The sequence below is a fragment of the Notechis scutatus genome, chromosome 2 (assembly GCF_049901735.1).
Source record: "Notechis scutatus isolate UNSWTSFEM ecotype Mainland chromosome 2, rNotScu1.2, whole genome shotgun sequence".
Taxonomy (NCBI): domain Eukaryota; kingdom Metazoa; phylum Chordata; class Lepidosauria; order Squamata; family Elapidae; genus Notechis; species Notechis scutatus.
The window spans coordinates 128416708-128438649 of NC_142010.1; the positions used below are offsets into that span (position 1 = coordinate 128416708).

Below are 21942 nucleotides of genomic sequence, written 5' to 3' on the forward strand. Positions count from 1 at the left end.
TTTCTTGTTTAAAATTTCTGAATGTCTTGATGTACAGCTCCTTGAATTATTTCCCTGAATTATTTCCCCATTCTTGATTTCTACCCCTGATCAATTATTTGTGAAAAGATTTGAAATAAGTCATCAAGTTTGTTAAACTGAAATGTCTGTTTGTGAGGTAAATGGCTAACACAACGAGGATTTGGGCCAGAGCCAGGGAGCTCTGAAAACCTCAATTTTTACATTGAAGAAGACTTCAGAATGTTAACGTCAGAAACTTTTCAATGTTAGGGTTCACCTTTGAAAAATGAGCATTTCTGAGTATTAAATAATATTCAACTTTGTGTCACTGAACTCAACTAACTTTTCGCAGCTTACAACCCAAGGAAATATAAAAATAACCATTTACATAAACAGCAAGCAGAAAACAAATCTGGTCCACATGAATCAAATATCAGGTACCCAGCAGAGATCCAGTTGCCCTGGTCTAGCACCCGAGAGTACATAAAAGGGCATTTTTGTTGTTGTCATATTTGAGGAAGCACAGTTGGTGCCAGGTTTTATTGGGCATGTTTCACCTTGAAATCAAAGATCCCTGGATGGAGTTTATGTATCTTTTCTTTTATGTATACTGAGAGTATTTACACCAAGACAAATTCCTTGTGTGTCCAGTCATATTTGGCCAATAAAGTATTCTATCCTATCCTATCCTATCCTATCCTATCCTATCCGTAACACTAAGGAACTGGGATTTTCATCAAAACATTTTCTCTTTAGCCAAGGTATTCTCCCACAAGTAATGGAAAGATGGTGGTGCATAAAATGAAGTTCAACTGTTTCCTGGTTTTCTCCAACAACACAAATCTGGCTTAGCTTTCACACACACACTCTCCATAACTTTCCAACATTGGCAGTTTTAAAAGGCAGATTTTCAATGTTGGCATGACCATCCAAATTCAGGTAATGATACGATTCCTTTGCCTGTACTCAAGAGAGGGGTTTCAATGAACAAGCCTTTCCTTCTTTCCTCTGAACCATTAAAAGTTTTTGAACGCATCCATAGACCATGATCATTCTATTTTAAGATAGAGGCTTCAGTGTCCAGAATTGGCACTGTCTCAGTCCAACTCAGTTGGCAGGATCATGGGGAAAACAGGAGTAGGAAGGACTACAAGTAGTCCTCAACTTACAACAGCTTGTTTGCTGACAGTTCAAAGTTACAACAACATGACAATTTTTCACATGTGTGACCATTGTAGTATCCCCATGGTCCCACGATTTACATTCAGATGCCTGACAACTTCATATTTACAACCATTGCAGTGTCCCAGGGTCATGTGACCACTTTTTGCAACCTTCTGACAAGCAAAGTCAATATGGGAAGCCAGATTCATTTAACAACCGTGCTACCTATTTAACAACTGGCAATGACTCCCTTAACAAACGGTGCAAGGAAAGTTGTAAAAACGGGACAAAACTCACTTAAACCAATTTCTCACTTAGCCACATAAATTCTCGGCTTAATTGTGGTCTAAATCAAGAACTTCCTTTATTGGTAGTGCGCGTTGGCTGTCTTGAGTTGTCTATGGAAAAAAAAAGGCGGGATTAAATTAAAATAAAAAAGGTGCAGCAGGCGCGCGCGCCAAGTCAAACAGACCCGGCCGGCGGATCGAGTGCAAAGCTTGGGCTGGCCACGTGAGCCGCGCCTTTGCCGAGTTTTCTCGTGAGAAGGGTGTGGGGCGGAATCTGCTTGGAGTCGGGAGAGCTCCGTCGGCCGGGCATGGAGACGGCCACTCCCCAGGGGCGTAGCCTAGATTGCAGGGTGAGGCAGGAGCCAGCGTGACTGGGGGATACCGTTTACCGGGCGCGAGGGCCGGGCAGCGGGGCGAAGGATTTGGCGGTGGCAGCCGAACAGCGGAGTTGCAAGCCTTGAGCCACCCTTGGGGAAGGGAAGGGCTTTGCTTCCCAGGATTAGGAAACACGTTTTAGGAACCGGTTCAATGAAATGCTTATGCTTCAATGGAGAACGGCGAGGCCGCTTATACGTGCCATTGACTGGGAAGCTGTGTAGATAATGCAGATAATTACCCACGAGACGCGAGAATTGGATTGGTGGCATTTCAAACTCGTACTTTCGAGTTGATGCTTTTGTACTAACCATTTTTTTTTTTTAAAAAAGCAGGTCGTTGTCAAACTCTGGAATATGCGTTACATATTCCCGCTTCTTGCTAGGTAACGAAGCACAATGTTTGAAATTAAAATAGCGTGCTGGGAGGGGTGTCAGGCGACCGTTGAACGCTGTCCGGGACGAGTGGGATTAATTAAATTCGAAGCACGCTAATTTCACTCGGAGGTGGTTTTTTTAAAATGCAGTGGAAGTGCTGACTGAACTTAATTGAATAAGATTAGGCAGCCATGTATCTTTCCTGAGGTAAAAAATATTTTAAAGCTTTCCTCATTCTGGTACCTGTTGGACTACAACTCTCATAAGTCTGGCACCAGGAAGGCATCGGATTGAAAAATATATATTAAGGGATCAGATAATCCCTTCTTCCAAGCAGTGACTGAAGAAACACCGCCATATCCTATATGTGGTATCCTATTTTAATCATAGGCCACAAAGATCAGCTGATCTTTGTATAAGTAGTTTAGGATGGTTCTTCATACTTTACTCATTTACAGTTTCTTTAGATATATTTAAACCCATTCTGATTCTTTTTTGATCATATGGCTATAATAACACATGAAACTGGCTATATAGTTAAGAATCCAAGCTATTAATTTTAATTATTAGCAAGCATCAAGAAGGGATGTTTTACCATTTGTGCCTCAGTGTTGCCATATCAGTGGAAATTATCTCATGCATTCCAATTAGCTAAAAAGATCCCTGCCTCACTACTGTTAATTTTAAATTTTGACATATAAAGCACACACACTGATAGGCTTCCTAGTGACCTATTTAGCATTGCATCTAACTTTCAGGTTGATATCTGTTTGAATAGTTTCAGCATTTATTCGGTGCATCAAGTTTTTCTGTAATGCAAAGAGTCCTTGTGTGATGAAGCATCAGACTGAAGAACAATAATGGTAGGCAGTGTGTATAAGATTTAAAATTCTTGGAAAAGCAGAGTTGTCAGAATACTTACAGCCTAGATTTTTAAAGAATCATTTTAATGTGTAATTAATCCTCTCATGGACCCTAGCAATATAATTGGATTTATTGAAAAAGCTGGGCAAAGCTCATAGGTACAGAAAGGTAGAGAATTAAAAAGCTGGATGAGTGGAAGAAGGCTTAGTAATAGTATCCTGAGGGAGAAAGATGTGAGAATGGACAAGGAGACGTTTAAATAGCAGTTTCATTCATCTTTGAGGGAGATGGGTGGTTTAGAAATCTGAAATATAAATGCATAAACTAAATGTTTTTCTTAATAAATAATACAAAGTTTAAGAATATATGCAAGGGAAGTTAAGAGATGAAAGTACAGGTGGTCCTTGCCTTAAGACCACAATTAAGCCCCAAATGCCTGTTGCTAAGTGAAACATTTAAGTGAATTTTGTCCTATCATGTCCTTTATTGCCACAGTTGTTAAGTGAATCACTAATTTTAAATTAGTAAGACAGTTGTTTAGTGAATTTGGCTTTCCCATTGAGTTTGCTTGTCAGAACATTGCAAAAGGGGATCACATGATCCTGGAATACTGTCACCACCATAAATAAGGATGTGATGGCAAGCATCTGAATTTTTATCACATGACCATGAGGATACTGCAATGTTGTGTGAAAAACAGTTATGTCACATTTTCAGTGCTGTTGGTCACTAAATGAACTAAGTTAAAGAGTAATTGTAATAGGGTAGGGTAAAACCATGGTTCCCAAGAAATAACAGATGATGGTGATATATTGAAAAAAAGATGAAAAGGGTTAACGTTTTTCTTTTTTATCTTTCCTCACTTCTCTCTCCTCCCCCATTACTGCTTTTCTACCTATTTTGTATTTTATATTTTATAACTTAATAAAAATGCTAATGGGAAAAGAAAAAAAAGATGTGGTATGGGGAAATAAAAGAAGTAACAGTTAACAGAATAATTGGATGTTACAGGTTTAAAAGATTCTGGGTTTTAAATCTAGATTTACAGACAATTTTGTTAATAGTGACTTCAATTGTTGTAACACAATTAATTGGTAACAAATAAGGACAGCAAGGCCTAAGAAACAAGGAACATGCACTTTATACAGTAGTTTGAATTGATATAACCAGCTTTTTCCTAGGGCCTAGGTTGTAAGCTTCCTGCTGGTATTTATTGCTCCTTTAAGAACTTCTCTAATCTGCTTAGGCAAGCATGTTAAGATTTGCTGAAAACTCAGAAAACTTATAAAGGGTACTGTAACAAACTACAATAGTGTCTTCATGATAGTGCTGTTGTAGAATATAATGGAGTTGGATTACAGAGCCTGATACCGTTGCTTAAGTCATGGCATTGTGTCACGTCATCATTCCCCACCCCATCCCATGCCCATAAAATGAAATACAAAAATGCAGTCAACTGAAATCTTATAGTGTGGAAACTCAAGTATGTTTACAAGCAAATGATTTCTTTGAAAATTGCTAGGAAAAGAACCTTTTACAGAAAATTGTCAGTATTTTTTTGGAAGAAATCAGATGGCCATCAGGGATTATTACTATCAATTTTTGAATTCTAGATGTTAGTTGGAGTTAGTTCACCCAGTGAAAATCAAACTGCCATCCTTCAGAAATTACTTGAACATGCTATATAATTAAAATGTTTTTATTCCTGAGTTCAGTTTTTATCCCTGGTAGCAATTTAATTAAATTCTGTTCTTCGTGTTCTACAGGTTAGCTGTCTTATATTTAACAAAATATTTTTTAAATGTATGCCTTCTGTTTAATGTTTTAGATTGTGTATATGAACACTCCAGAAATACTTTCTGGTCTTATCATGATTCTTAACGCATTAATGTTTTAGGAGATTGGATTTTGGAGAGCTACAGCCAATAAGTAGACACTGCATTGAATTAGACAGACACGGTTATTTTATATGGGCATTCATATTTTGGGGAATTGTAGGAAATGGTGCCTCCTTTGGCCATACTCTCTTTTCTCAACTTTATTCTTAATTTTAAATAAATACATGGGAGATACCCACATAACAAAGTAAAGCCTTAATTTTCAGATCATATTTGTTCATATGAATGCTTGTGGACCATGTATCAGCCCCATGAGAACTTTTAGAAAGCCAGCATAGTGTAGCTCAGTGCTGTTCTGTCTAGAAAAAAAGACAAAGCTACTTTGAATTCATAGAAAGCATCCTTTGCTATAATATGAATAACAGAAATCTCAGTTTTTCTTCTGATAAATCTAGGTTTTGTGACTACATGCATGCAACAACTATTTTGTGAAGAAGCAAATCCATTGATGGCCGCCATTTTGTAAATAGACATAGTACCCTTTTAAAATTCTAAAACATGCCAGGCAGTCCAAAAAGTTGCCTATACCCGATCTGGAGAAATTATCTATTTTCTGTAGATTTTTTATTCCTTGAAAAAATATTTACATTTTAATCAGGGATTTCTCAGTGTTATTCCTAAAAATTAGACAGCATTGTCACTTGGTCAGGTACAAACTATCTGGGTAGAGAAGTGCTTGTTTTTCTTTTTTTCTTACTTTAGGTCAGTGCTTCCCAACCATTTCCTTCATTATGCAAAATTACTTATCAGAAAGTATTCAAATATCTCTGTTGTGATTATGTAGTGCAGGGGTATCAAACTCAAGGCCCAGGATCTAGTCTGTGGGATACTTAGATCTGGCCCACGGGCTGCCCTGGAAACAGTGAAGGACAGGCCCACAGTACCTCTGCCAGTGAAAACAGCTAGGGTAGGCTGCAGGCTCTGTTTTCGCTGGCAGAGGACTGCAGGAGGCCATTGCAGCTGAAAACGGAGCTTGGGAGCCTGTTTTTGCTGGCAGAGCGTTCAGGGCATCACAGGTACCTCCCAATATGAGTGATGTCAAGCTGGCCACACCCTTTCTGGCCACACCCATTCCGGCCCCCTGAGGTAGAAGACAACCCTGATGCGGCCTTCAATAAAATTGAGTTTGATACCCCGGTGTAGTGGTTTTATGGTCATTACCAAAAGAATCCTCACTTTTATCCAATATTAAGTTATTTATCCAGGTTTGGGGAACATAATGTTAAACATTAAAAGCAGAATTTCAGAATTCATGATTACGTTATTTGCAATTCTGAACTGAGGAAACAGAATATTACAGTATTCTTATGGCAACTGCCCCTGCTTCTTTATGACAAATACAAAGATTGGTCTTAAAGCTTCACAAGGTTTATTTTTCAAGAAGATATTTGAAGTCATTGTTAACTGCCAAGTTAAAGTTTAATATTCTCACTATGAATTTAGCATCAAAATACATTTACAATTCCATATTTTAATAACAAGAACTTAAGGCCAACCTTTCCCCAAAAGACAGATTTAATCCAACTTTCAAGAAATCAACTATATTTGTTATCCAGCAATTTCGGGAGCATTTATATGAAAACAGTAGGAGATAGGAATCATTTTTTTTAAATAAGCATTTCTGCCTTGCAGATTGAAGTTAATAGATTCTCCACTACTGAACAGGAGGAAGTTGAAGTAAAGAAGGCAAAGGCATTCATTTGGAGACCTTGGAAAGGTACTTAGAGAAAAGTAACTGCATTTCTAGAAGAGGAAACAGTAGCTCAGTTGTAGAATATATACACTGCATGAGTGGATTTGCATGTTGCACTAAATCATAGGCTCTGTTCAGCTGTTGTGCAGTGCAATGCAGGAGGAAAATGATCTAGATTGTTGGGGACAGTGCTGATTCTATAAATCGCTTAAGGTTGTAAAGCACTATGAAGCTATATATAAGTCTAAATGCTATTGCTATTAGTAACTGAGTTGTTACTGAACAAGTTGGTTGATGGTCTGCTTAAGTATAGCGTGACTGACTGTTGCTGACAGCTTTTCTACGCATGTCTAGGCTCCTATGTGAAATACAATCTGGCATTATTATGGTTTAATTCAATGAGACAAAACCCAGCAACATGGCTTATTTTACCAAACTAGGCTTACTGTTGGATTTTCTAATTTTTGTTCTTAATTTAAGTCTTTTACTGGCAAGATGAAGCACAGAAAAAATAACCACATAAAATAGAAGCAATGAATTAGTCACAAGAGACTTAAGAAATTGGAATTAAAAAGAAACCTTAAACAAGATAAACTGAAATAGAATAGAACATAGCAAATAAAAATAGAACAGGAAAAAATATTCTAAATGTCTCTGCTTCAATATTAGGACAAATAGAAAAAGAAAACAGGAATATAGTTAAGGAAGCCATATCTGATTTTCTTCACATCAGATATAAACATAATTAAAACCATTTTTTCCATTCAAAATTATATAACGTAGTTCTTTTAATATGCAGCCCTTATTAATCGGTAAATCCAGATAATCATCACTACTGTGGATTAAATAGTACTTAAAGGCATTTGATCATTATAGGCACATGTCTGTGAACTAGACAAATTATGAAATACAGTTTTAGCTTTTAAAAGGATGGTAGGAATTATTGAACTACTCTCTTTAGAATGGAAAAGGCCCAGAATTGCCTTGGCACTGTTAGCTTTGGCAGCAATAGATCTAATTTGTTCTCTTCAACTTCTGGAAGCTTAAAAAATTATGCCAAGGTATTTAAAATCTGGAACATGTTCAGTTTTATTATTTCCTATTTGCCATAGATATCTGAAGGAACTTTCTTTCCCAAGAAGATTAAATCTTGGTTTTGGAAATAGTTGCTTATAAGACCTCCCTTTTTAGAATATTTATTTATATCCTGCCATTATTATTTTGCTCAAGTCTTAAGCTTCTCTTAAGGGCCACCTGGGAAGCAAAAGAATAGTTGCTTGTTGGCATATAGCGGTATTCATTGGCATATAGCAGTATTATCAAATGTTTGTAACTGAATTTAGGATGGAATTTAGAATGGTTGGAGCAATTACCACTGAGATCCACAGAAATATTGAGCCTATTTTGTGCCTCAATGGGTTGCAATGTATGCAGTAAGATAGCCAGCTCTATTCTCATCTGACTTGGTGATTTTATGTTCATATTGTATCCTTATTAGAGTGAGTGACCACTGGTCAATGAATGGGAGGGACATTTTCATCAGTCTGTTCCTTGAAATAAAACTGAAGAATTGTTTTAAATAAAGACTATGTATAAAGGGTGACTTTGCTTACATTTATATTTTTCTGTTAGAAACTGTAAACTGACACACTGATTCACTACCTTTCTTAAGTTCTGCTAGAAATTTATCTTGATATACTCAATCCAAAAACTTATAATAAAAAATGGGCATATGTTTTAAGCTTATTTTGTAGGCTAACTGTGAAGGATTGTTATTTTTGCCATTTTTAGAGAAGGAGAATGGTTACAGAACTCTAGTCATCAAATGTTTGAAGTGTTTTACCGATGTGTTTAAAAAGGGACACCAAGACAGGGACCTATAAAGCAGCTTTTCCCTTTAGCAGCTTAGATGATATTAGATCACTGCTGGGGGCTTTCCTGCTTTTCAGTTGGTCAATTTGTTTAAGAATCTGAATGGAAAAACAGTAGTAGAGGTGTGGAGTGAAGAAATATGGGGCATCCAGAAGAGAAAAGGCTAAATAGCTTACTACAATCTCTTTCCATCTAGCATCTGAAATCCTAGCCTTCAAATATTGGTTCCCCTTATATATCAAGCAAGCAATTAGCTTCCAAAATAGGGAAATATTCCACAGCGTAAAAAAACCCCACATTTGTTGGGCAAAGGCTTGTATTTTTTCCTTTTCAATTATTTTTTTCTAAAGCTTTTTCTGAGCAGTTAATTGGTTAACATGACCAATTGCTCACTCTGTGTAGATTTTAAAAACTGTTACTAAACCTACATTATCAAATACAGTACATCATACCTGGGTTTCTGAGCGGTGCAGGCAAATGTTCTCCTAGCATGTTGCATTAGCATTAAATAATAGTGGCTGAAAGATAAGATGTCTAAGATGTTTATACATGGCTTGGGCCTTTGATGGGTTTGAAATTGTTAGCAGATGTTCCTGAAACTGATCTAGCAAATCTGAGGGTAATGCAAAATGTATTCATTGTGCATGCTTTGCAGTTCATGTGGTTAATTCGGGCTCCATAACTGCCATCCTTTCTCCTGATGTTAGTTGGTGAAATGGACAAATGGAGGTAGTTGCTCTCTTGTCAAACAAAACCCAGTTATAAATGCAACTGTCAGATTAAATAAATCGCATGGAGCCAGCCTAACATTGATCGTACTTTATCTCTGCGTGCCCCCCCCCCCAAATACTGCTATATAAGATCATTCTTATGATAGTTTATTTTTCTTTATTTTAAATACTGGTTACTTTCTTTGTAGGGCTGACAGAAAAAGTGGAGGCAAAAATAAGTACTCTTGAGGACTCTGATGATTTTGAAGACTTCCAATCAGAAAATGAAGACTGGAAATCAGATGATGAAGATTACGATGTAGCTACCCAAACTGTTTTTCCTGAAATGACAGCAGTTACTCAGTATGAAGAAGAAGACTGGGATAAGGAGATGGAAGACTCTGAAAACAATAAAAACTCTTATGGTAAGGGAATGCCTATTTATGATTTTTTTCAAACATGTTAGGAAACTTAATCACTGGGAAAAATACTTCATGTATTTGTCAGACTCCTCGTTGGTCAAATTAAAGCACTGATACATGAATTTCTTGGTGCTAGGCTGTATCTAAATTTTAAATAGATACTAGAATGTTACTGATCTTTGCTACAAATAATGCTTATGGCATTGTTCAAGCTGGCTCTTTGGCTGTGAGTCAAGAGTTGAGCACTGTCCCCTAGAGTCAGATATGGATGATGGGGGAAATTTTACCTTTTCTATATGTATTCAGGTGCATAGAGTTATATCTATTGAAGAAATCTAATTGTATGTAAGCGTGGCTCCCTGCCTTCTTTCTAGTCCTAAATAATTGTAATGTTATAGCAGGCACAATTCTGAGCTGCAGTAGACTACACAGGAGCTTGTTAAGAGAGAAGATAAGAGAGAATTGCAACTAAGCACTTCTACTATCGTTAATTTGACAGAAGTTGTATTATCAGAATATAAACATATTAATTCTTAAAATTGTAATCTGGCCTGGGATTAAATTACAGAAACTCCTAAGTAGAAAGGCCTAGTCATTTGCTAGTAAATAACTGGTATAAGCAGCTGCATCTTCTTTTTTTATTCATTACCTTTGAGATTTTTCTTACATTGTGAAGATTTTTTAAAAATATTTATACTGCTTCTTTATTTTTTTCCCTTTGCATATTTTACAAATACTTGTCCCCGATAGTTTAATTTCATTGCCATTTTAATTACTGATAATGATTCCTTAGTAATCCTTCAGTAACTTTCTCTTAAATATACACAGTTGGACTGTAAATTTAGAATAGTTGTATAATTTCAATGAAGAACACAGTCCTCTGCAAAACCCTATTTGAAAACACAAGTTCTTTCTAACCAGAGCTATAACTTTAATTTTACAATTGTTTTGAATTAAAAAATAATTTATTCAAGATATAAACCTTCTTTCTGTTAATCAAGTAATGTAAATACAATATCTACAATAATGTTAGGATAGTAATATACTAACTTATTCTTTGGAAGAATAGCATTTGATAATGAAAAATATACAGGGTTATTGCCAAGAAACTCTATAAAGCATTAGTACATGTACCCTCTCATTTTATGAATGTACAAATTAACAGACAGAAGTATATATTATACTTTAAAATTATAAGGTAAATGTATAGAGCAACTGCTGCACATGTAATGAATTGCCTACCTTTAAAAAGAGAAAAATTATTGCTAGGAATTTACTGTATTTTTGCACTTAACAAGTTAGCTTGTTATACAGTAATAGGACACAACCCTCTTTCTAAAGATATGCTCTTAGTGTTTATGTTTCTGATCTAGCTTTATAAAAAGATGACATCAAGTGTTAAATCCGCTAAACTGCTAAATTTAAGATAATAATCTGCTAAATTTAGGATCCCAATATTTCTGTAATACAGTTATTGGGTTGTATCCTAGTGGATTCTAATTTTTACTCTTAACTGTCTTGTCATGATAGAAACAAAAGGTTACACTTTTCCAAATAGGGATGTGTGATAGGCATTCTATTTTAAGTTATTTAGGATATGTTCAAAAATACAACACTTTCATTCTGTGTTCTACCCAGGTTGCTTCCCCAGGTAAGAAATATAGTGCTCTATAAGAAATATAGAGTAATGTCTCTACCTCTCTTTTGAGGACAACTATAATAGTTCATTAACCATCTGTTCTATTATTTAATGGTTATGTCAACTAATTAAAGACATGTAAAACTATGGTATTATAGACTAATTAATTAATTTGATATATTTATATGGCTACCTGTCTTGCAATAGTGATTCCTGGCAGCTAGCATGCAATTCAAAAAATCGCGATACAAAAAGCCAACAATATAAAAAACATAATAACAATAATAGTTATTTTTCTATTATTTTAAATGTGCCTGTGGTGACATAGCATATTTATTTTCCACAGATATGAGATAGTTTATGCATTTATTCAGTTTATAGGGCTACCTATTTGTCTGGTTGACTCAAAAACATAAATGCAACTGCCATAAAAAAAAGAAAAGGTCCTCTGGGATTCACTGGATGCTGTTCTACTGGACTGTTCAGCAATGGAAAAAAAACCATATACTGAATAGGAAAAGGGGTCTGGAGAGTTCACCTGCAAGAAATTTGTATTTTCAACCGTTTTGTTTTGCTTATTGACATGCATGACTGCCACTTGCTGCCATCTTCCAGCTTACCAATGCTCTTGGGAAAAGCCCTTGATCGTGTGATCAGAGAAGGAGTCATTCTAAACAATACATACCGATAGGCATAATGCAGATATTATTTCAAAACAGTTGTCAAACTCTTAGATTGCAATCACATGACCCTGAGAGTGGTGAGTTTTGAGGACCTCTTGTTAGTATCACTTGTTTAGCACCATCATTTACTTTGAATGGTCAGTGAACAAGTAATTGTTAAACAAGGATTATGTGTAGTGCCATTTTTATCTTTTGGCTCAATTAGCAAAAGAACAAACTGTCTCGGATACTTTTATTCTTAATATTTTTGTGTTCCTTTGATCTTGATTTGTCTTATTTCTTAATGTTTTCAAGAACAAGTCTGTGTTTTCAATAATTATTTAGAAGTCTGAAATTTAATCAGAATTTAATGTAATTATCAGAAGGATTTGCCTAAAGGTAGTATAACAAGGATAAAATACATTTTTTTAAAAAATGGTAAAGATTTCTCTTCTTTAGTTGCCATTTTTCTTCATTTCTGTAAAATGTTAAAAGTACTGGTGTGATGTGGAGAAGAGTTGCATATTACCATTTAAGGAATGCACATTTTTCTTTCTTGTCTCTAGCATTATTTTTCTGAGTCTTATGCTAGCAAACATAGATTCTTTTTTTTTCTTATGAGAACTTGCTGAAGTTTTTTGACATCAAGTAGGAATTGGAGAAAGAAAGGAAATGATTTACTGAGTATTGCAAGATTTCACAGTGTGTCGATTAGTAGTCCTTCATAAAATATAGCTTATAAATTAAAAGCATGTGTAGTGTTTATATTGAAATTGAAAACAATTTTTTGTAAAGTTAATTTAGTTACATTTTTCTGTAACATGAAGATTTTATGACTTAGGTTCCTGGTTTAACTGGATGAAGAGGATAATTGAATCCTAGAATAATAAGTTTTGTTTATAGCTGCTGTAATATATACTTCTGTGTGTTAACTGAGCTTTCTAATCATATTGGTCAAAGAACACATTTTGTTTACTCTTGCTTAAAAAGAAAAAAAGAAAATAGCATGTTCCCAGTGCCATTAGCTTAAGCTCCTTGGAGGAAGGGCTGAATATAAGTGGGCATAGTAATATTTATAAAAAGCATTTCTTCAGAAGTTAATAGAACCTTAGCTTGGGTAATTTTGCAATCTACATATGTATTAACTTCAGCATTGTACAACAATATATATATATATATATACAGTGCATTTTTACATTGTTCCCAAATTACTTCTTTAGATTTAGACGATATTATCTACTGTGGAAGTTTCTGGGATGGCAATGGACAGGCATCCTATTCAGTTCAAGAAGAACCTCTGTATGACCCAAGCTTACACCACGTAGCACCGTTGACTTTGATTCACTTAAAAGCTGTGACAGAGGATGGCCAATTTGAAGATGCTGTTGACTGAAACATTCCCAGCAATAAGACAGAAACACTAAGTTGTAAATCAGATTTCTCCGTTCAGCTGCACAAAATGGAAATGACTGATGCTTTATATCTAGAGTACTGATATATTAGGGACTGGATGAATGCAACTTTGTATCACCTTTTGGTTTAAACAAACTTGAAATGATTTAGGTTTAATTTGTGAAGTGGCTATTGCTGTTAAAGTGCTGTTAACTATTTTGTGTTATTACCTCAGTTTTAATTTTGGGTTTGTCTTGCAAGCCTTCACTGAAATGACAGTACACATTTATTTCCACCTCTTAACACTCAGCAGGAGTTTCTGAAGCTATAGTTCTATGTTTTGGTATGTTGGATGCTGGCATGTCATTGGGATGCTGGTGGGATGGATAGTAACAAGATTATTCTTCAGGAATACAGGTTATTTCATTTTGTACAGCATATGTATGTATTTAATTATAATAAACATGCAGAAATGCTGATAGAATATACTGTTTGGCTAGGGTCTGTATAATTATGTCCACATCTGATTTTTTTTAAAATATTGCTTTTAAAATAATAACAAAAGGGAAAAAGAACAAACATAAAAAGAAATTAAAAATACATCATCATACTTAAAAATAAGTGAAATAAGATATAAGAGAAAAAAGATTTTAATGTTATTAGAACACTATACAGTTACAATTCAATATACTGTATAATTATCTAATGCACAGTGTTCAAGTGTGTGTGTATGTGTGTGTGTGTGTTTCTAATACACTTATATGACTATCATGCCTTTTTAAAAAACATTCTGTATTTTGTATAAATGAGTCTCATATTTCCTTATATTTGTCCATACAAAGTCTATTATCAGTAGGCAGTCCTCTCATAGGTAGCAAGTGTAATCAGGTATTCATTCCATTGAGTGAATGGGGCTATGCATTTATCTTCCCAACGTTGCAATATCAGTCTTTTAGGTATAATAGGGGCACAGAGAATCCATTTTCACTGTATAATTTCACTATACATTCATATATGATTTATGCAAACTTAATAGAAATCTAATTGATAGTGGCTATATGGATACATAAATAAAGACTGGCTGCCATTATTAAGTCTAAACAATTATAGTTCTAAACTGTCCTCACTTTGTTAGAATGGTGTAGAAAGTTTCATTGGATTTTGAATGGATTGATGGATGGATGGATAAATACATAGATATTCTGAATGTGCAAGATACATGTATGATAAAATTCCAGAAACTATAAGCTTAATCTTTTAGACTCTAGAACAGCATCTAGGGACTAGATTATTTGGTTCTACTCTACAAGTCTTCAAGGCCCCAATTGGGAGCTGAGGGAGGGCAAGGGATCTCCCTCCTGCCTCTCTGTCAACCACCAAAGTTGCTGCTTCCCAAGGAAGTTCTCTTTTTTGGAAAAGGGTGTGCCAAAGTTTATAGTGAGATGGGTGGGTTGATGAGCCACAAGATCTACTGCCCCTGCAGCATTCTTGTCATGCCTTGTGACCTCAAGGTTGAGGGAATGTAGACAAGCCTTTCAGCTACTCTGAAGAATTTTTCTTGTTGCTTCAAAGGCAGAGAAATATTTTGTTTTATAAAGAGCCCCAGAATTGACCAGTAAGAGGTTGGAATTTTTTGGAATGCTATGAAGTATGAGGAGAGTTTTGAATTGCTCTTTATGATTATAGTTAATTATAAGCTTATACTTCAGAAATTGTATGTTTTGGCATAAGAAATTACCAAACCAAAATATTCAAATAAACTCAAGTATTGTTTACTTGATTTTGTGAGATGGGGTAAATAATGCACCTACTCCCTCCTAGCCATGACACACACAAACAGGAAATTTCATCTACTTTTCCCTACTAAGAGTATAGACTGGGCTTGTCCTCATGTCTTACGGATTGCTATCCAAAGATACCGTGCTAACATGTCCACCTGGTAACCTGAAGCAGTTTGAAATCATGTTTAGTTCCATTGTTAAAATGGTGTGTTTTGTTTCCCTGGCCCAAGTCTTGCCATAAAACCCATCTACAATACATGTCATGGGGATGGGAATAATACAATCACAGGTCTGTCGAGGTCTAATTGGCCACCTAATTCTGTTGTGTCTCCTTTTCTGATGGCTGGGCTCTGTCCTATGGCTATTTTGTCTTGGCTGACATAGAGACCACACTCAGGGCTTCTAGTCTCCCCCCGGCCCTTTTGTTCTTTCTAACCCCACACCACAGACCCCCCCCCCCCCGGGGCCCCCTTTTTCAATACCCCCCCCCCCCCCCCCCCCCCCCCCCCGTATGGTCTGGCCTCCCCGCTAGCTGGGTTTGTTTAAGTATTTCTATTAAATGTAAAAAAATTTTTTTTTTTTTTATCCATTTCTCCACAACCCCGATTCCCCCCCCCCCAATTTTATAATTTTTGTTTTTTTTCTGTAATTGCTCCACACATCCTACTAATATATTTTTTAAAATATCTAGAAAAAAACAGTAACTAGTGCACTAGTATCAAATTTCCCACATGCCCACCCATATTTTTTCTGTGCTGTTTTGGATGGAGAATAATATCTATTTCTCCAGTCATAAGTTGGGCACAATTACCTAATAACTGCTTTGCTTAACAATGGAAATTTTGGTCCCAATTGTGGCCATAAGTCAAGGATTACCTATATACACATTTAGGTAGCGATTTAGGTTATTGAATGCTTCCTGCTACTATGTGCTTCAATCCCATTAAAAATTGGTATTTGTTATTCAGTCTTTCAAAACATCTATGGTATATGTGCATACATAGGCAGACCTCCGCTTTTTGTATTATTTTAGATTTTTACTGTTGCAATCTATAGAGTAAAACCTATAGAGGGCAGCAGTCATCCAGGCCATAGTAAGTTTGTGCCTTGTTTTTCCAAAATGTGCCTCTGCAAAAGTGATGCACTCTATTCCAAGGGCAAAAGCTTCTGCTAAGACGTTGAGATGAAATGAGGCCTGTTCAACTAATATATAAAATATATGCTTTTGAAAGATGTGTGTTTTGTCCACCTCCAAGGATTAAAAATAAAACGTTTAAGATCTGTCTGCATTAGCTTTCAAACAAATGTTGCATTTCCTTGTTTGCACAGTCCATGGGCCCAGGTGCAGGTTATATCTTTATTCTTCCAATACACAATAGCTCAAAATTAACTAGTTGGGAATTAGAAAGCAGACTGAACCTTGTACCTAAGTTTCCCTTTCTTTATTTTACTATATTCTAATTGCACCTGCTCTTTTATACAAAAAAATGCATAACTTGCTGCTCTACTGGATCATAGTAAAGGCTTATCTTGTATGCTATTTTTTTCAAAGTGGTCCAATAAAGCCAGTACACAAGATACAGTAGGATAACATGCACACGTACATATTTTCTCAATAATTACTGACAGGTAAGTTTCTGATATTTGAAGTAGCATAGGGCATCAGGACTAATGGAAATTATTGCCTTATCCTCTGTGAATTTTAAAGTTGGTAGTAATAAAATCAACGCTTAACACTAAATTACATATTTGTGGATAATTTATTTAAAATATTTTTGAAACCCCCTTTCAACTTGAAACAAAAAACAGAACCTTTAAAAAAACAAGATGATAAATACATAATGCAGAAAACCCCACAATTAACATTATAGATTATATGGAGAAAAGTAATGCTCCATAATGTAATGGTTGAAATATTGGACTTTGGAGAAACTCAGTGAGTGACCTTGGGTCAATCAGTTCTTTCAAGCTTATCTTTCTTCATAAACTTCTATATAAAAGTCAAGTGTGTATGTATGTTTGTGTATGTGTGTGCATCATAATTTAAATATATGTGTATTATAATTTATAATTTAAGTAATCTATGTGTACATATGCACAAATACAATATACACAGTATTTAATTTTTTTTTTAGCCTGGCATTCAGCCTCTTTGTCCTGGTTGGAGTTGCTTCTCAGAGTGCCAAAGGATATATCCTCACAATGCTGCTTCTGTCTCATCTTCAGCCTGCTACCAAGACCGTCCAAAGATGACTTTATTTGTTTGAGAGTGGATATCTTGGCACAGGACATTACAAGCAGACTGTTTACTACAAAGGAAGAGATAGTTTCATTTCTTTTAAGAGTAATTTTATTTAAAAATATAGCTACAACAATAAAAAGTAATAAGACTTTAAAAAAAATGCTAGGCATAGGTATGAAAAATAGGAAGAAAACTCATTTGTCAACTACTGTAAAACTAGCACCTTACTCAGCAGCTGCACAAGTGATCACTAGATGGCAGTAAAGTAATGCAAACACCAACGTTTTGGTGCCATCTTGTGGTCAACAAGTCAACTAATAAAATAGTTGAAAAAATGTGTTGATGTACAAGAGCACTCCACAGATTCACATGGCTTCTCAAATTGTTAGGTTGCAGTCAAAATATGTAAACCCTTTCTGGCCATCTAGTGTTCATTAGGTCAATAGGTTGGGGAAGGGGGGAATTAAAAAAAAATTGAATAGAGTGCTCAGACAATACAAATAGCTGGCATATTCGGTGTGGCAGTTGGTAGTGGATTTTTCTGCAGTTGGTGACATCTGAATTTCAGCCAGGGGAATGCAACAATGTTGTTCTTTCAGTATTGTGTGGTACAGCTGAAGGAACAATGGCACAATGGAGTCCCACTTGAGAGCATGGCAAAAGCATGCTATAGGGACAGCAAGATTAGAGTGACAGGAATCCTTGGCTCTGAAACAAGCAGCTATATGATTTCAAATGACATAGTAAGATTTTTTATTTTCATTTTTGGTAAGAAAAACTTAGGCTTACCTTTTAAAAAATATAAAGAGTAGAACTGGCACTTTTAAAATTGCATTTGGAGATGGGTTGGAAGCCAGGGCATGGATAAAAATATATTTTGCATGGATGGTAGCATGTTAATAGTATGTTACATTCCATATAAAAGTGTTTCCCAATTTTGGGACAGTAATTCTAATTGTCTGCAGCCAACATGGCTATCCTGTTAGCTATGAATAATGGAGATCATAATCCAAGCTTCTGAATGACATCAGTTTAGGGAATAGTGTAATATAGTAATATTCCGTTTCCAAGTGTAAATCTTTATAAGGCCAGTATTACATATTCAGCAGGTCAAAAGGAGTTATAGAAAATCTGTCCTAAATTTTATATGATGAACATCCCAAAGAAGAACAGTTCATGTCGTATCATTTCAATGCAAAACCAATTAGTTTTGAATTAATTTTTGTTCGCAAACTATCTTGAAAAGTAGCCTTACATGGACCAGTGAAATGATCTAATATAAGATTGTGAAACAAGGTTAGCAAGATGAAAATTGGAGCTTTGGTGCACAACTAAGTCCAGAAGCCCCTCTAAAGTGCATGATTAGAGGATAAGAGATAGAGAGCTAGCCTCGTGAGGCAACCTACCCATTCCTCAATAAAGGAAAATGTCCACTCCAGTCCCAACATCTGGAGGATCACACTAGGTTGTTTTAATTTCTTTGCCCTTATTTATTCACCATTATTACAAGAGATCATTTCCTTGGTAATGATTTATAGTGTAGTGTCACCTAGCCATGCTGTGATGATATAAAACCTGTCTTCATTAGTGATTTGTTGCCACAGCAATGGCAGGGTAATGCTATAAGTCACAGTAAATCTCTAGCAAGGAAATATTCAGAATTGTGTAGGATTTTTGCTACTTTACTTTTTTTCCCATTTACATTTGTTTGCTTGCTTGTTTGTTTCTAGACTGGCCATTTCTCTCAAAAAGGGGCTGATCATCTAGAGAGCCAAAATACATTCTGCCTGGGGTTGCCTGAATACTTGCAAGTCTTTTTTTTTAAAAAAAAAAACCTTATTACATTTCAAAAATATATATAAAATACAAAATAACGAAAGGGAAAAATTGGGGGAGGGGGGGAGATTAGATCAAAAAAGACCAGAAGAAAGAAGGGAATGACTTCAGACTTTCGTCAATGCAAGTAGAAACATATACAGTAAACTAATTTCTTGCTCTTAAAGTTAAAACAAAAACATGTAAAAATATACACATTAAACAATCAAGATAACATTAAAACCATGCAAGGAAAATCCTTGAATGGTTGCAACACATGATCCTGCAAAGGTCCCTTCAGCCATCAACATTTTTATTGAAGCTACCCAGTAGCTGAACGTAGAATGTTAAGGACGTCAGCATTCATGCTGTCTAGCTTGCTAGGTGTAGAATTTAATGCCTCCTGCCCTCTTTCCAAGTTTTGCATCTTCAAAAATACACAACCACCTTTCCTCCTCCCTTTACAGCATCCAGCATCATCTTTCCTTCACATGCATCACTCATGAATTTATCACTCTGTGTGTGTGTGTGTGTGTGTGTGTGTGTGTGTGTATTGGGCTGGTAATTGGCCAAAAGCACCTCCTGAGGTGAAAATGGTTTTCTTAAAGCAATCAAGCAAATCCATGGAGAAGCCTGTAAAGCCGCCTCTATGTTAATGCCACATCAGCTCTCCCGGTGGGCTACATTACAAATTGTAACCAGCCCAGGAAGAGTTTCATGCCAGAAAAGCAGTTTTTCTGGGACCAAGTCAAGTGTGGTGGTTCACTGCCGAGAGGCCAGGAAAATGAATAGCATTTTCTCTGGTAGGAACAGCATCCACATCTTTAGAAACAAGCCAATGAAATGTTGCCATCTATTCCTGAAGTGGGGTGAAGGGAGGGAGAAAGCCTTCCTTTTGCAAGGAGGAAGAAGAGGAGGAAGCAGATAATTTGAAAGTTTGCCAGAAGTCAGCTGGTAATATCTTGAGCCATGAAAGTTGCATGTTCAAAATACATGAAAAACTTGAAAAACTCATTGTATGGCAGGCTCCATGTTAAAGAGATAAATATGAGTCAATATCCACAGAGCTGAAGTCACCAAGGCATCCTTTTCTAGAACCTGTTATGCAGATAAGAATTTGTGGGAAACGATGTTTTCATTCCTGTTCCCAAAACCGTGGTCCAGAAGGATATAAAACTAACTGGAAAGTCCAAGAAAATCAGTGAGATCCAGTTCTCTTGTCCGCAGCCCACAGAAGATCATCAAAGGGATATTCTTTATGGAAAACTGGAACTGAAGCCCAACTAACAAGCTTTCTACATAATCACTGATGTGCAATAGTTGTTTTTTTTAAATTATCCTGCCGGCACATGTTTTCTCATCTTTCCCCAGACTAGTAATGTGGAGCGCATGCAATCATTCCTCAGCCTTGGCTTTTCCTCTCCTGGTTTTTAAACTCACAATCTTTCAGTCAATGTGCTATTTGTTTTTGTTAATAAGATTAAATGCTTAGAGTGCTTCTAAGGAAGGCACTATATTGCCCTGCCTGATTCACTGAATTTTATGAGGGGCCTGGAAACCAACATCCTCTGCTTGAAACCTTTCCATTTTTTTTTCTATCACTTTTTAGTTTTCCATTTATTAAAGAATAAAGAAATCTGAATTGCTGCACCATTTCTTTTAACCAGTTAAGGTTAGCAGCCATCCATCTGAAAATGCCCTTAATGACCAGAGATAATTGCATTAGGCATCTGTTTCAATTTAATCCCCCTCCTCCAAAGAAGCAGAAGTAGTAGTTTTGTTGTTGTCCGCTGTTAGTTACATCACGAGTCTGCTTAACTTGCAAATGTCTCAGTGGCTATCTGCATCTCTAGCTGTAAAATAGGGCATGTCAATAATTTCAGAGACAGAAGAAAATGCTGAGCGCAGCAGCTCACTGAACCATCTGCTGTGCCTGGAGTTTCCAGGCTAAATCCCAGAGTCTCAGAGGTCACTAGATTGAGGAGGATGATAAGTTCCAGTACTGTATGTCTAAGAAAAAAAATACTGTTTGCAAAATACTCTGGGGAGCCTGAACGAAAAATGTGTAGTTGGCAGCCTGGAATTAGCTGGGAAACTAGCTGTGTTTGCACGTGTTCAAGTCCCAACACTGTTTTCAGATGCAGGATGGAATGCTGGCCCCACAAAAATCAGCCTCTGAGATTTGTAGACAGTATAAAGCCTCAGGATTGGCCAGGACTGGTACAGATACTGGAAGCCAGTTTGAGAAAGTGTTATTGGCTGTCCTTCAGGTCACAACTTTCAGCATCTAAATAGCCTCCAGCTCTTAACAAGATTGATTGATTAATTGATTGATTATGTGCCATCAAGTCCTGGCAGAGTCTTAGTGATCATGTAGATTTTCTTCATGACAATTTGCCCCTAATCTGATTGTTCTGGTCTTCCAAAGGTGCACTTATCACCACAGTAAATGAGTTCATCCACCATGCTGTTGGTCATCCTCTTTTCTTTCCTTCCACCTTTCCCAACATTAGAGCCTTCTCCAGATATAATGGCTGTAAGTCGTCCAATAAGTTCATCTGAATTCCAGTCTCACCCTCCCATTCTTTATTGTGCAGATTCATAGAGACAAATAGATATCTGTGTCGTAGATTTGGAAAGGGATATTTAGGCCTATAAGGCAAAGTTTGTGCTAAGTGCCGATATCCAGAATAAAGCATGATCAATGAATGGTGATTCAGTTTGTTCTTGATCACATTCAGCAAAGAGG

At 36.1% G+C, this 21942-nt stretch overlaps 1 protein-coding gene across 7 annotated transcripts in view; it reads left to right on the forward strand.

The window, feature by feature from the left end:
* The first annotated feature begins 695 nt into the window (after positions 1 to 695).
* COPRS (coordinator of PRMT5 and differentiation stimulator) overlaps positions 696 to 21942 on the forward strand; it is a 77852-nt gene continuing 56605 nt past the window's right edge. For 2 of the 7 annotated variants that reach the window (XM_087956183.1, XM_087956182.1), the window contains exons 1-3: positions 1646 to 1801; positions 6598 to 6682; positions 9450 to 9665. In XM_087956183.1, coding sequence (XP_087812309.1) covers positions 1760 to 1801; positions 6598 to 6682; positions 9450 to 9665 — 343 coding nt within the window. In that variant the 5' untranslated portion in view covers positions 1646 to 1759. Of the gene's footprint in view, positions 940 to 1645; positions 3067 to 6597; positions 6683 to 9449; positions 9666 to 13183; positions 14457 to 17271; positions 17727 to 21942 lie in introns of those variants that run through there. The other 5 variants (XM_087956179.1, XM_087956178.1, XM_026680778.2 and 2 more) reach the window with 5 other exon arrangements.